This window comes from Nothobranchius furzeri, chromosome 13 (assembly GCF_043380555.1).
Source record: "Nothobranchius furzeri strain GRZ-AD chromosome 13, NfurGRZ-RIMD1, whole genome shotgun sequence".
NCBI classification, from domain to species: domain Eukaryota; kingdom Metazoa; phylum Chordata; class Actinopteri; order Cyprinodontiformes; family Nothobranchiidae; genus Nothobranchius; species Nothobranchius furzeri.
Window position 1 is genome coordinate 20,941,622 of NC_091753.1, and position 14,839 is coordinate 20,956,460.

Genomic DNA, 14,839 nt, shown 5'->3' on the forward strand with positions numbered 1-14,839 from the left:
GGTCTTTCCAGAGATGCTCAGTGGGGGTTAAGTCAGGGCTCTGGCTGGGCTATTCAAGAACTGTCACAGAGATGCCGTGAAGCCACTTCTTCATTATTTTAATGACACTTAGGGTCATTGTGTGCTTAGGGTCATTGTCATGTTGGAAGATAAATCTTTGGCCCAGTCTGAGATCTAGGGCTGCAACTAACGATTATTTTCATAATCGATTAATCTGTCGATTATTTTTTCGATTAATCGATTAATCGGTTTGTTATTGTTTAGCTATTTAACCTATACAAGTGATGAATACATTTCAGTTAAGAAAAAGAAAAACATAAGAGAATTGTGCAGTTGAATGCAATCTATTTTATTGCACATGAACACAGTCAGCGGTGTAAAATGAGCTAAACAGTGCAAAATATCAGTCCAGAATAATTTTTTGGCATCAAAATATAAGAGGTAAATTCCATAAAAAATAATGTAGAATCTGGAATAGAGTTTGTAAGTGGTATGCATTGCTGGGGGTGAGTGTCTTGTTCCCCATGTAGTTGTCCATCGTTGCTTGTTTTTTTCTGCATAAGAAACACAAATAAACTGAATTAAGTACACATATAAAATAAAGCAGCACACACACTACAACACTAAATCAATATTACATTATTTGAATTAATTAACAATATACAGTGATCATTTAATTTGACAAAAATGTGTTGTGAGGCGTTTTTTGGCGTTAGATAGTAAAACAGCCTTTTAATAGTTAAAAAAAGGACTTTCTGAATTTCTCCTGTATTTAAAAATTGAAAGCGTACAACTATGCCGCGTTATATTCACCTGGACACAGCTCGTCTGTATATTTTTCACCGCGGAGTTGTCCTTTTTTGAATGAGGAACATAGTTATGGGTTTGTGCCGTTTTTCTCTTAACGAGAACATTCTTATAAACAGACGTGCTAAATTTGGCAAGCGCATGATACACAACACGGAGGAGATTCACGATTGCATCTAGTCAATCAGAAGTAGAACACCGTAAACTGACGCGGCAAAAAAAAACATGTTTAACATCCACTATAACGAACTCAGCTAACACTAAGTCCCAAATGTGATCTGCGTTAGCTTGTTTATTTTCTGTTACTTACCGGACATTCCTCTGCTGCATCAGCCCCCACGTTTTCGTCTCAAATGTTCACTTAGGGACGTCGTGCTTCCGTCGTGCCATGGTTTTTGCAGGTCACCGGTCTTTTCAAGGCATCTAGTGAAGTGCTCCCATACTCGTGAGGTTTTTGTCCGGGGTTTCTCTTGTTTTGTCGCTTCTATTTTTCTTCCATATTTCTTGTTGATCCGCCATCTCTCACAGCAAGATGAGCGTCAGTAACGTGATACGTCATGAAAACCGAGGGCACTTATTGGCTCATTTCTTCTTCTACGGCTCCACTGGTAGATCAGTGGCTCATTACTGCCACACACTGGCGGCAAATTTAACAGATTGTAACCGATGTCAGATTGTGGTAAAAAAATAGACTTTATGCGGTAAAATATGATTATTAAACAACTAATCGATGACTAAAAAAGTTGTTAACTATTTTAATAATCGATTATAATCGATTAAATCGATTAGTTGTTTCAGCTCTACTGAGATCCTGAGCACATTGGAGAAGGTTCTTGTCCAGGATATCCCCGTATTTGGCCAGATTCATCATTCCCTTGATTGCAACCAGTCATCCTATCCCTGCTGCTGAAAAACACCTCCACAGCATGATGCTGCCACCACCATGTTTCACTGTGGGGACCGTATCGGACAAGTGATAAGCAGTGCCTGGTTTTCCCCACTCATACCACTTACAGTTAAGTCCAAAAAATTCTATCTTGTTATCATCAGACCAGAGAATTTTATTTCTCACCATTTCGCGGTCCTTCAGGTGTCTTTTAGTAAACTCCATGTGGGTAAGTGTGCCTTTCACTGAGGAGAGGCTTCCGATGGGCCACTCTGCCATAAAGCCCTAACTGGTGGAGGGCTGCAGTGATGGTTGACTTTCTCCCATCTCCTGACTGCATCTCTGGAGCTCAGCCACAGTGATCTTTGGGTTCTTCATTACCTCTCTCACCAAGACTCTTCTCCCCCCGATAGCTCAGTTTGGTGGGACGGCCTGCTCTAGGAAGGGTTCTGGTTGTCCCAGACGTCTTCCATTTAAGGATAATGGAGGTCACTGGGCACTTAGGAGCCTTAAGTGCATCAGAGATGTTTTTGTAACCTTGGTCAGATCTGTGCCTTGCCACAATTCTGTCTCTGAGCTCTTCAGGCGGTTCCTTTGACTTCATGACTCTCATTTGCTCTGACATGCATTGTGAGCTGTAAGGTCTTCTATAGACAGGTGTGTGGCTTTCCTAGTCAAGTCCAGTCAGTATAATCAAACACAGCTGGACTCTAGTGAAGGTGTAGGACCATCACAAGGGTGATCAGAAGAAATGGAAAGCACCTGAGTTAATGATGTGCCACAACTAACGATCGGAATACTAAGGACCATGTGGTATTTAGATTTTTTTATTTCAATAACTTTGCAGAAATGTCTTTTTTCTGTCTGTATGGGGTTCTGTTTGTACATTAATGAGTAAAAATAGTTGATTGATTTTAGCAATTGGCTGCAATATAACAGAGTGAAAAATTAATGGGGGTCTGAATACTTTCCGTACCCACTGTATTTTGCATGTGTTATGCATTTTTCTGTGATTATTCATTTATTATTACGTTACATACATACATGTCACTGGTCTCTATGAATCATTTGTTCTATTTGATGACTTTGCTCTTTGTGTTTTTTACCAACCAGACCCTGAGAATTTGGTCAATGGGAATCACCAGGCCAATTCATCACATCCACCCTTGGCTCCTGGAGAAAAAGCCCATTCTGAGCACAGTGCCATCGTCAGCTCCATTGAGAGGGATCTACAAGAGATCATGGATTCATTAGGCATGGATGACCCTGAACTTGAACCCTCTTCATCGGAGGCAATAAAGCCTCTTGGAAACCAGTCCATTTCCCCCTCCCCCTTGTCACCGGTGGCCAATGGAGGGGGAAGGTATCTGTTGTCCCCTCCTACTAGCCCAGGGGCAATGTCTGTGGGGTCCAGTTATGAAAATGCATCACCTCCTTTCTCCCCGCTCTCTTCCCCCTCAGCAGCCAGTAGTGGAAGTTTTACTAGCCCGTCTCCTGGTGGAGGACCCCAGGACCAGAGCTCCACTCTACCACCAGTGCCTACACGCTCCTCCAGCTACAACTTTACTACCCAGCCTCCCCCTGTGCCCCAGCCACGGACCGTACTGCCTAATTATACTGGGTCAGGCCAGAAAATTCAGGAAAGCCCGAGGCTACAGCGGAAGGTGTTAATAGCAGCTCCTCCGAGCCCCAAGCCAAGTCGCAGAGCACTCAGTCAAGATGGATCAGAGAGTCCACAACAGACCTCTCTTTTGTCTTCTACTGAATCTCTCAGTAGTAGACACGTAGTGCCAAGCAGTCCCAGAGTCACTCCCAAATTCCCTTCCTGTTCTTCCACATCACCCTCCAGTCCTAGGACCAAGACAGCCACTGTGCTCCAGGAAAGACCTTCCAGTCCCTTCAGAGAGCATACTGTTTTAGCTGATCGCTCAATGAACTCCAGCCCCTCCAGACAGCTTTTACAACCTAGTAAAGCATTTCAGCCTCCCCTAGACCCTGTTGTCCACATTATTCAAGGATCTCCCCTTCAACAGCATCCACGTTCATTGCACCCACCCGAGAGCCCTCGCATGGCTAGGAGAAACCTAGAGTTGAATGGGGGCTGTGGAGTGAGCAGTGGTATGAGAGAGTTGCCTCCTCCAAGTCCCTCCTTAGTTCGAAGAGGGGTCCCAGTTCTCCCAGGGGCACTTCCAGGAACAGTCCCCACACTGAGGACTCCAGAAAGCCCCTCAAGTCTGGGCAGGCTGGTCCCAGAGAGTCCCAGGCTTCGACGCAAAACTGGATCATCATCAGAGGAGCCATCTTGTAGTAGAGGGATCAGAGCCCGCAGTCCATCTCCTACCTCTATGATGACGGAGGGCTGTAGCAGTTCAGGTGTACGGAAGGCAAGCTTGGGAAATTCTTTGTCACCTGCCTACAGTCTAGGTTCTCTCCCTGGTTCCTCTCCTGTAGCCAGCCCCCGAACTCAGAGGAAGATGTCTTCAGGGAGACCCCATCCAGGAATGAGGGAGAGGAAGAACAGCATCACAGAGATCAGTGATAACGAGGATGAACTGCTGGAGTACCACCGACGGCAGAGAGAAGAGAGGCTCAGAGAGCAGGAGATGGAGAGGCTGGTGAGTTAAGACCACACAGCTCATTCTGGAAGGTACCAAAACTGACAAGTGTAGCATGTATTGAGCTTAAAAGCAACATATTATCCCTCTACACAAGAGTAAAGTGTTTGAGATAGCTTCATTTGAGAGGGGTTTAATACCAAATATTTCATGAACAAATGCTATATAGACCAGGAGTGCCCAGTCCTGATCATTAGGGCCAGGATCCAGCATGCTTTAGTTGTTTTTCTGCTCCAACACTCGATTCAGTGGTGTGATCATCTGTTCCGCATCACATGAAGCTCTGCAGAAGCCTATTATTCACCTACTGATTGTAATCAGGTGTGTTGAAGCAGGGAAACAACTAAAATATGCTGGATACTGGCCCTCAAGGTGCAGGATTGGGCACCACTGATATAGACCATAGATCTGTTAGAACATGTTCAAAAGCTGCAATGGCAAAACAAAATGGCTGAGAACCTTTTTTAAGGCTCTTAAATACATTCAAACATAGTATAACCAGAGTTTGCGTAAACACATCAAACGTGGTTTATTAGAGTCTCTTAAAGCAGTGCTTCCCAGCCTGGGGTCTGCGATCCCCCCAAGGGGGACCCCGCAACACTGAATAGTTTTCTAATAAATTCTCTTGGTTTATTTTTCGAAACAGAGGGACTGTCTAATCCTCATTTTCTGAATTTAGCATAAAATCACATCGATGTGTCTTCTTTAAAATTATTTCATTATTATTATTTTCATAATAAAAATATGTGTAATCTGTAGTATGCTCAATAATGGCGTTTTTACCCATATTGTCTTAACTCTTAATTTCCAATACCGATATAAACCAGTAACAATAAATGCAGGGTTTCCCCTAATAGAAAAAGAAAAATGAAATCAGTTAGGTTGCTAACATCACATGTCTCTTATCATGAATGCTTAAGCTTTAAACATTATCCGTGCATTAGTGAGAAAACATGCCATGTTTAATTTGTCTCCAACAGCAGCTGAATGACATTCTCCTTGAGATAATCCAGGCTGATGCTCTGTGATGCCTTTACACCTCAGATAATTAAGTTCGTTATGGGAAAAGGTTTGATTAATAAGTTAATACATAATATCATTAATTCACTTGTACTAAGGTTTAAATGTGAGGATCAAAGTGAGACATCACTGTGACAAACTGTCTTTGTTATATATTGTCTGTGCGAAACGAGACGGAGCGAGCACTCACACCTGATAGACCCAGAAAGCAGATTTTCAGTACACAAGGCAAATTCCCAGTTATTCACAGATTGTGCCAAATAAAACAAAAATATCTCCAAAACTAAACCTCAGATCTGTCGTATTTTTGCATTTTGAGAGAGAGGAGATGAAGCCGCAGGGTTTGATGGGTAATATGCGTATAGTTTGTAAAGGTTGGGTCACTAAAGGAGTAAAAACCCATATCGATATTTTCCGATATTACACTCTAAGGCCAGACCAATAATATCAGACATCCCTAATTATATGTAAAGGTCAGAGGTCACTACAAGTCCCACTGTTAAATGGGTGCAAATTTGAAGCACATGAGGACGTTGTCCTACGTGGTTCAAAAATGTCCTGCATGAGACACTCCCATGCCATCCAGTTTGGCAGATGTAGCTCCAAAGTGTTCACAAACACTAGTATGACTAAATATTTTGTGGAGATTAAAAAAAAAATGAAATGGTTCTCTCGCGTTTGTCTAAAATCCTCAGCCAATTACATGGCTCCGTCTGAAACCAACTATTGGACCATTTGGTTGTCAGTTGCGAAAACAAAAGAACTAAGAAACTGCGACTGATGTTTAGTGCCTTCTCTGGCAATATGGGTTTCTGGTGTTATGGGGGCGTGGCTTAGGGACGATGGCGAACAGGAAGGGTGACCGTTCTATGACCGTATTTGGGTTTAAAAGCCAACATTTTGGGCATATTTGCTGTTGCAGCTTTAAATAGGGTATAACATGTCCCCTTTAAACAGTCTCATTGGAGACCTACACTGTGTAGCCATTTTTCTGCTTGAACACACTAGAGTCAAACAGATGAGTTGCCCCTAAATTGGTAGAGACAGTAATTTCAGTCATGTTTTTTTAATCTGCGAAAAAATCTAAAGCATGCAGAATAGTGGCTTCTTGCACCGGAGTTTTACATCAGGTACTCTTGAAGTCCTGGTCAGCCAAGACATGTAGAGGAACTCATCCCGGTAGGACTCAGACTCACACAATCTGACTTCACGATCTGATCTGCTTTGCACAGAGATTGACCCGACTTTTGAGCAGGTTCTGGTTCCACCAGTTGTCCTGCAGAGACCCAGACCTTTTAGGATCAGCACTCTTATCTGAAAGTTACATCTGAGGGTGTTTCTGAGCAAGACGCTGACTCATGGTTACTGTGGCAGTAACGTTATGTAAAAACAGAAAAAAGCAAAAGGAGACATGTTTGTATTAACTGACTCAGTCCTCATGTAAACCCTCTGATCCCTGTTAAGGTAGCGCGACTCGGGTTGAGAATGACCACAGTCACCAATTCTTGTCATGCTTATGTATGTATGTCTGATCTAAGAACTGTGTGTACTGAAACTCTAAATTCCCTCTGGGATTAATAAAGTATCTTTGAATTACATATGTGCTGGGGGCTAATGCACAATCAGACGTTAAACTCAACTATTCTCCTTCAGTGGCGTGTGTTTACGTAGCATTTTAGTAGGGATGGACAATATATTGGCATCAATATCAGTATCGGCTGTCGTTAGTCATTTTTTAACATATTGGTATCAGTCCCATAAGTAAAACCGGTGATATGTATTTGTTTAGTCATGTGACAGTGATTGTAATCATCTCAGAAGCGTAAATGTGTGTGGGGTGCATACATAATAATGTAAATTAAGCGAACCTGCTCATTTTAGAAGCATTAATGTCAGTATATCGGTATCGGCAAATATTGGTTATCGGCCATAACAGTGATGTTAATATCGGATATCTGTATCGGCCCAAAAATTTCATATCAGTGCATCACTACATTTTAGCTTTCAGGTAAGGGATCATGTTAAACCATAATGAACATTTAGTTAGACTTTATTGGCTTTTGTAATTTACACATGTATCTACAGTGGATAGAGTAGATGTACTCGTAGAGACTTGTTCTAGTCTTTAGCACAAACTCTGCTCCATCTCTGTGTATGTTTGTGAAAGGAGAACTATTCAGACCCATAAAGCATCCCTATAAACTGTCTGCACATTTGCTGTGGTCCAAATTGCTGCTGACGCTTGGTGATGGGGCGCCTAAATGAACCCATAGCAACACCATTGTTTGTTTTTTTCCAAAGTGAACTCCTAGAGGGTGTAGAAGGGTGGTTGTAAACATCTTGAACTTGTCTGCCAGGCTGAATGAAACTACACACACAAAAGTCCCTTTAGGAAAACCTCTATGTGTTTGTGCCTGCTTGAGAATGTTTTGGCTCGCCATGTTTGTAATTGGCGTGTAAGCATTTAGCCCAACACAGAACGGGGAGGACATGGTATGGCCTCTGTCTGTGAGCCAGGTCAGGTTTTGTTTCCTCATGTAGAGACGACGTGTTGGCACCAACAAATTCATAAATTAGGATAAAGCGTCCTGGGTTATTTCCATAGATAAAAGAAAAAATATGGAAAATGATCCTTTATATCGTGCCTCTTGGGCTTAAAACCACAAGGCCCTTCACATAAACAAAAAAATCGATTAAAGTACAAAAAAGATGAAAAAAAAATCTAAAATATAACAAAAATATAATCTCTCAATAAGCTTCGAGAGGTGGTCATCTGAAATGGTTTCCCAACAGTCTTGAAGGACTACCTCTTGAAGCTCGTCAAGAGTGTGCAGTAATCAGAGCAAAGGGTGACTACTTTGAAGAAAATAGAATATAAAACATGTTTTCAGTTATTTCACCTTTTTTGGTTAAGTACATAACTCCACATGTGTTCAATCATAGTTGTAATGCCTTCAGTGAGAATCTACCAATGTAAATAAATTACCAGTTAAAAATGATCAAAGTCACAATGCTAAATGCAAAGTTTAGTGCAGAACATGGATCCAGAGGTTCCCTGATCGAGCCGACGCGTGAGAATTAATCAATTTCCCTCTGGGATTAATAAAGTAATTTTGAATTGAATTTGAATACACCTAATGACCACTTAGAGACGGCGCTGGCAAAATAAATACTTTTCTTTAGTGGGTCCCAATCCCAGTCCTAGAGGACTGGTATCCAGCATGTTTTCATTGTTTTCCTGCTCCAACACACTTGATTCACCAGGTAAGCAGCACATGAAGCTCTGTCGAAGCTCGTTAATTACCTGTTGATTAAAATCAGATGTGTTGAAGCAGGGACACAACTGAAACATACTGGATGGAATGGACGCCTCTGCTTTAATCCCATTATTAAAGGGCAAAATAATTTACAAAGCCATAAAATTAGGGATTCTGCGATCGGGCTTTTTGCTGCCCATCGCTGATACCAATCACCAAGAGTGTGTGGTAAACCCCCAAGTATGAGAAATATATTTATATTTGTATGTATATATTTACACACCACACACATTTATGCTTCTGAGATAATTACTATTGCATGAATAAACAATAATGCGTCCTCACCCCTTCGCCCTCTGGAAGGGGTACACAAATGGAAACAAGTTGAAAAAAATACCGGTTCTTAATCCTGGCCCAGTTTTACTTTTCAGACCGAAATTGATGTTAAAAAAATTACTAACATCAACGTTTATTTTGATGCATCATTTATATTGTTTATATATCATTTATAGTGAGATTTGTAAAGGGAAAGATTTAGTGTGAGATCAGAACTAAACTTTTATTCCGTTTGGTTCTAAAAAGTCCTACTGGGATTAGGTTCACTTTGGGAGCGGAGTCAGCTAAACAAAAATGGGATATTTAGAGAAGAATCAGGAAAAATTCACATCAACACACTATGTCATTCAGCAGAATAAAAAAAGACAAACTAAATCTTTTCCATTAATGTCAAGTTGAATTATGTTTAACTCATTCACTGCCAGCCGTTTCCTGATCACTAACGGCCTTCGCTGCCAGCGTTTCTCACCGTTTTTACTGTTTTTTAAGAGTCACAGAACGTTGTGCGCTAGCATGATGTCGACGCCAAAACAACCTAAACAAAGAGGAGACTCTCCTCTTACATCAGGAAGAAGCCGCGTGTTTCGAGCGTTATCCGTTCTTTCATAATCCGTTGTCAAATTGTGATTGGCAGACGCTTTTCCGGTTCGCGCCTCACTTTTTCACAGGAACGGCCCAAAACGATCTCCAAACACATGGATGTGTTGCTTACTGATCATGTGATCTGTAACGTATGCGGATGAAGATCAGCTTCAGGGCTGAGATGTTTGTTCTCTCAGCGCGGGGGCTCGTTCCAATGCTCAAACAGTAAAAAAATGCAAATGACAACTTTAGTCGTCAATGGCAGTGAATGAGTTAAGGACCCAAAATGCAGACTGTAGGACTTCTCAGTGAAAAAGAAAGCTATAAAAATAGTGACTGTACCACTGCACGAGTGCCACCCCCACGCTCCACCCCCTTTGATAACCAGATGAGATGAGATAAACTTTATTGATCCCAAAAGAAATAATTGGGCAGCAGCAGCACAGAGACACATTACATTTGTACTTAAAGTAACTGTCATGTAAATAAGAAATTCCAGAGATGTGTGAAGTCTCTCTGAGACTCACAGTCAAGATTCCCCAGCAGACTGTGATGTTCACGTGTTTGTTTCAGGCAGGGCGGGGAGCTGCAGGGCCTGTAATTAGTCACAGCCGACTCACTGTCATGACAGATTCTTCTGCCTGCAGCATTAAAAGCCTTTCACACACAGCACACTGCCCCTTTACACCGCTGATTACCAGAAAACAAAGTTGTGTTCATCCATGCCAGAGTTTGACCGTGTCATCGGCAGGAGCTCACGGCTCAGAGGCACTGAAGTTTAATCTCAGATTGAAAACACTTTTGTAATTTACAAGCTTTTCCGTGATTAAAGTAAATAAATATTAGAATTTGATTGTAACAACAGTAGCTCTTGGTGTTAGATGGGGATGCACTGGCGTCTTGGCTGGAGCCCTTCATCATGTTTACCAAACAACAAACAGGATTTCCTCTTTAGACTTTGGTCAAGTTAGATTAGAAAACACACTGAGTGTGTTCCATTCCCTAGTACTAGTGGTGTAATGGATAAAAAAACCTCCCCGTTCGGTTCGGTTTAGGGTAGGGCGATGAGATGAATTATTCGACCATCGACGATTGGCTGAGCCGTTATGGTTGTTTTCACAAGAGGCGTTTTTTTAATGTAGCGGTACTTATTTCTTTGGCCGTAAGTTTGTTACTGACTCATGCAGGTGCGCAGATATTTTGCACCTTATGCACAGGGAACATGGCGGAGGTAAAGAAAAATCTCCATCAGTGCGCTGAAGAAGAGCTCGTAGAGCGTCTGTGACTGTGACGCACTCGACATTGTGCACAAGAGCGCAATACTGAGAGCATCTGGAAAGCGGAAAGCCTTCCATCTTTCAGCGAGTCTGGTCGACTTCTGAATATTTCATTTGGAGAATTTGTTCCTGATTTAAGACTTTGGCTGTGTCTCAATTCAGGGTCTGCATCCTTCGAAGGACCCAGCCTACTCGGCCTACGTGGGCTGGGTCCTCCGTCGGCCGGGTAGACCGGATGTTAACGGCTGTGAATTTGGGCAGGCCTAGCCTTCATGAATTCCCGCCTCTCCCTCGGCGAACGTTCCGTCGCCTAGCAACCGTGGAACCGCTGAGCAGAAGGGAGAAGGAACTTTAAATGATGGAGCTCGAAGTTTTATTTCGATCTGTAATCATTTCCTTGACTGTTGGAGAGCTAATTCGGAGAAAATACTTTAGACAAGCTGAGCCTGAGCAAAGATGTGATAATAGTTTTTAATACTTTCTAAGGTTCTTAATTTGACCAAAACCGATTTATCACCTTTTAAGACTTTAAGACCCAGCGGGATACCCTCTAGTAAACAATTCTCATTTGTAAACCAAAATAAAATTCAAGAGTTTAATGCAGAACTGATTTTATTTAGATATTTCTTTTATATGTACATGTTTAATCTTTATTAACCATTTTTTTCTAGCAAAGTAAAAAGCTGTCAAAGTTCTCCCTTCTCCCCTGTGCCCTCTGCTGCTCTGCCTCCCTCTGCAGCCTCATGTCCTCCCTGATCAGCTCTAGAAGCTGGTCATCGCTGTCACCTTCCCCTGGATGCCCATTTTCTCCAGAATAGTCTTAACAAACATGTAAGAAAAAGAAACAGGAAGAGAAAAGAGGACAACGGGTTATTCCTTTCATGTTTTTGCAGAAAAAACTAAACTCAAACGAGTTTTTTAAAATATGAGATGTTATTGTACCTCCATGCCACAGCTGCCGAATACTTTGCTCCAGTGATCATGTGGTCCATCTCTGCCCTAAGCTTAATAAATTCCCTGGTTTTCTCTTGTACCTAAAATACAAACTCCTATTAAAATCAGGGGGAAAACGTAGCGGGAGAAGTGCGACACCGAGCGCGGCCGAACATACGAGCCGAGACCGCAACACAAGCACTTTTACTGTAACATTTCTAACTAAAATAACGTTCATATCACCAAAAGTCCTTAACCTAACAGTTTTCAAGTTTATACTGACATTTATGTGCGCAATCCTCTCCGACAGCTCCCGCTTCACTGTCCGCCGTTTTTCTGCCGGCCGGCCCGCAAGGCATCTTGGGAAATGCTCCCCTTTGAAGGATACACCGGACCCATCCTTCATTCAGGCGAAAAGAAGGCCGGATTCGTCGACCGCATTTGAAGGAGTCTTCGATTTGGGACAGGCCTAGTCACGGCGCTGTGACGTAACCGGCCGACGAATCCGGCCGACGTAGGATGCAGACCCTGAATTGAGACACAGCTTTTGACTTAAGTAGCGCTCATTTTTCAGCACCCGCTTTGAATCCGGCGAGTCAGCGGAGTTCATCCAGAACAACATTTAAACAGCTACGAGTCTGTCTGAGGCAAAAGTCCAGACCCTCACGAATCTAACCTCTTCAGCAAGTTCCCTAGAGACTTTTAATCATGCACCATCAGGTGATCAGTGCAGGTTCACTCGGAGCAGAAGGAATGTGCGTTTGGGCTGCAGCAGGTCAAATGTTCCTAATTTAAGTGAAATTGTTTAATTGCTTTGTTTATATGTTACTAGAGCCCTCTGTTCAGCTTGCTTGGACTAATATGAATTAAAATGAATGTAAACGTAATGACATTATGAAATGATGAAGTTTGTAAGTAAACCGTTCCGCTGCCATTTAGCACCGCGGATGCTTCCAGTGTGAAACCGGGGTTCCGATGTCTGCCTGCCAGCTCTGTTTTGCCATGCTGACGTGGGTTCGAATCCCGGTGGTGTCGGCAGTAATTAATGTGGCCATCTGAAGCAGATTTCATATTTTATATTTTAGTTTTATTGATTATTTTCTGCAAAAGAATTTTTGTCTCTAAACATCTTTGAATTTGGTAATTTCCAAGCAGCATTTTAGTTTCACCTCACATGGACTCACACCAGCTAAATAAGCAAAGTAAGTAAACCAAACCAAACATATTAGTCCTTATGTTCTAAAGAGTTTATGAACAAATGGGTTGAACACAAAATACTGGCAATCGTAGTTGTAAAAGAAGAAAAAAGTTACTGCTGCGACTGGGATGTGAACCTGCACAAAACTGCACCCTAATCCAGTCCTCCAACCACTGCACCACCAAGTCTGTTATGCAACAGCATATCCTGTGCTGGCCATGGGAGGCGGGTTTCAGATCCCAGACCAACTTCAGGGGAGGGGCAGGGCCTGGTGTCGGGAGCCGGACGATGGAGTGACATACACATTTTACATTGGTCCGTTTTCATGAAATTCAAAATGAAATAAAAAAAATGCAGCCGAAACAGGAAACTGCATGAATGCAGGCAAAATGGAACAATGTCACATGCTAAAAATCTCCACAAAGTTGATTTTCTATGACATGGCCCCTTTAAACACAGACTGATGGTTTTCAGTTTCACATCAAAATGGTAAAAACAAAGTTTCATCCGAGTTTGAAGGACACTTGATTGTCCTTCACCAGTTCTTTTTCTCAAGTCTTTTTTTGTATTTTTGTACTCTTGCACAAAGAGCCCTTATCCTAAGTGTTGCTCTCTTGTTTAAAAGTTTTTGGAGTGAACAAGTGCCTCATTTTTGGCTGACATGGTGATCAGTGTGTTGTGGGTTTCACAGTATGAATTAATTGAAATCCTTGGTTCTGGTGCCATGAGCAATGCTGCTGTCAAATTGTCTCATTAGTCGAGAAACATACGGCTGCTGGTGATGAGAGTGCATGCTTGGTTCACTGTAGCCTTTAAACATCCATCAGTCAACTTGCCAGACAAATGAAAGCTGTGGAACACGTTTTGGGACTCTGGTAGTTTGTCCCAAAGTTGAAGTGGTAGCAGCTGGCTGCTTTGATGTTATTGAGAGGAGAACCTCTCTAACCTGTGATGTTCCGTTGCAAAATGCACAGGTTTACATTGAGTGGAAGACTCGGGTACATGTGGAAGTGCAACTAAAATATTTTGAGTTGATTGGATGAGCAATTTTAATGTAATAAACTTCAAATGTATGAGTAAAATTTATTAAGAAATTTAATTTATGAAAACTTAAAAATTTCAGTATGAAAACTCAAAAAAATTGAGGCAATTGATTGCCTCAAAATTTTTGAGTTCTGAGAACTTATTCGGGTTTACAGTGTGCGGTGGTTTGGTGAGACGGACAACTGGATGGTCTAATTGTTAGTTTCACACAGATCTGACCTGTGCTATTGGTAGAGGTCTTTAGACAGAAGTTAGAGAACCGCTTCATTGTTTATTGTTTGCTTTTTAGTGTCCACAATATATTTATAGCTATAAAATGTTAAAAGGCATGCTATTATTAGTATTAAGCTAGCTTGTTTAGCAGATTTGCCATTGTAGCTTTAATTGGACGGAAACAATTTCAGCAAATAATTGGATTATAAGGAAGCTTTTAAAAGTTGAGGTTTTGTTTAAGCCATTCATCTTCATGCTGCTAACTGAGGATGTGTTCCACTGCAGCAATGATCACCTTTTTAGTTTTCCACATCAGCAGACGTATGGACGACTTGTAACAATAAAAAGGAGTTTTTTTTCATCAGTTTCTGCTTTCAGCTGAAATAAATCAGATTTACTGATATTTACACATTCTTATTAAAAAAAATCACACGTTGTTGTTCTGCGCCTGTGTGCCTAGGCTCCATCAACTCGTACCCCTATAAAATAAAAAAGCTGATGACTAACAAACATCCTGAAGCCTCACTGCTGGATGGAGTTGAACAAGAGCCAGCTTCTTTTTGCGTAAAGTTTGAAAGGTGTTTTCAATAATTAAATAGACTAAATAGTAGCCAAACTGAATTAGCCTCTGTCCAGCACATAATCCAGCATGAGTGTTTGCAGAGCCAGAG

The 14,839-nt window shown here is 41.8% G+C and overlaps 1 protein-coding gene across 17 annotated transcripts in view; it reads left to right on the top strand.

Annotated features, from left to right (window-relative positions):
- Positions 1 to 14,839, top strand: part of phldb1b (pleckstrin homology-like domain, family B, member 1b) — a 143,278-nt gene that overhangs the window by 77,418 nt on the left and 51,021 nt on the right. For all 17 annotated transcript variants that reach the window (XM_054742918.2, XM_070543373.1, XM_070543372.1 and 14 more), the window contains one exon: positions 2,807 to 4,308. In XM_054742918.2, the coding sequence (XP_054598893.2) occupies positions 2,807 to 4,308 (1,502 nt within the window). The remainder of the gene's footprint in view (positions 1 to 2,806; positions 4,309 to 14,839) is intronic.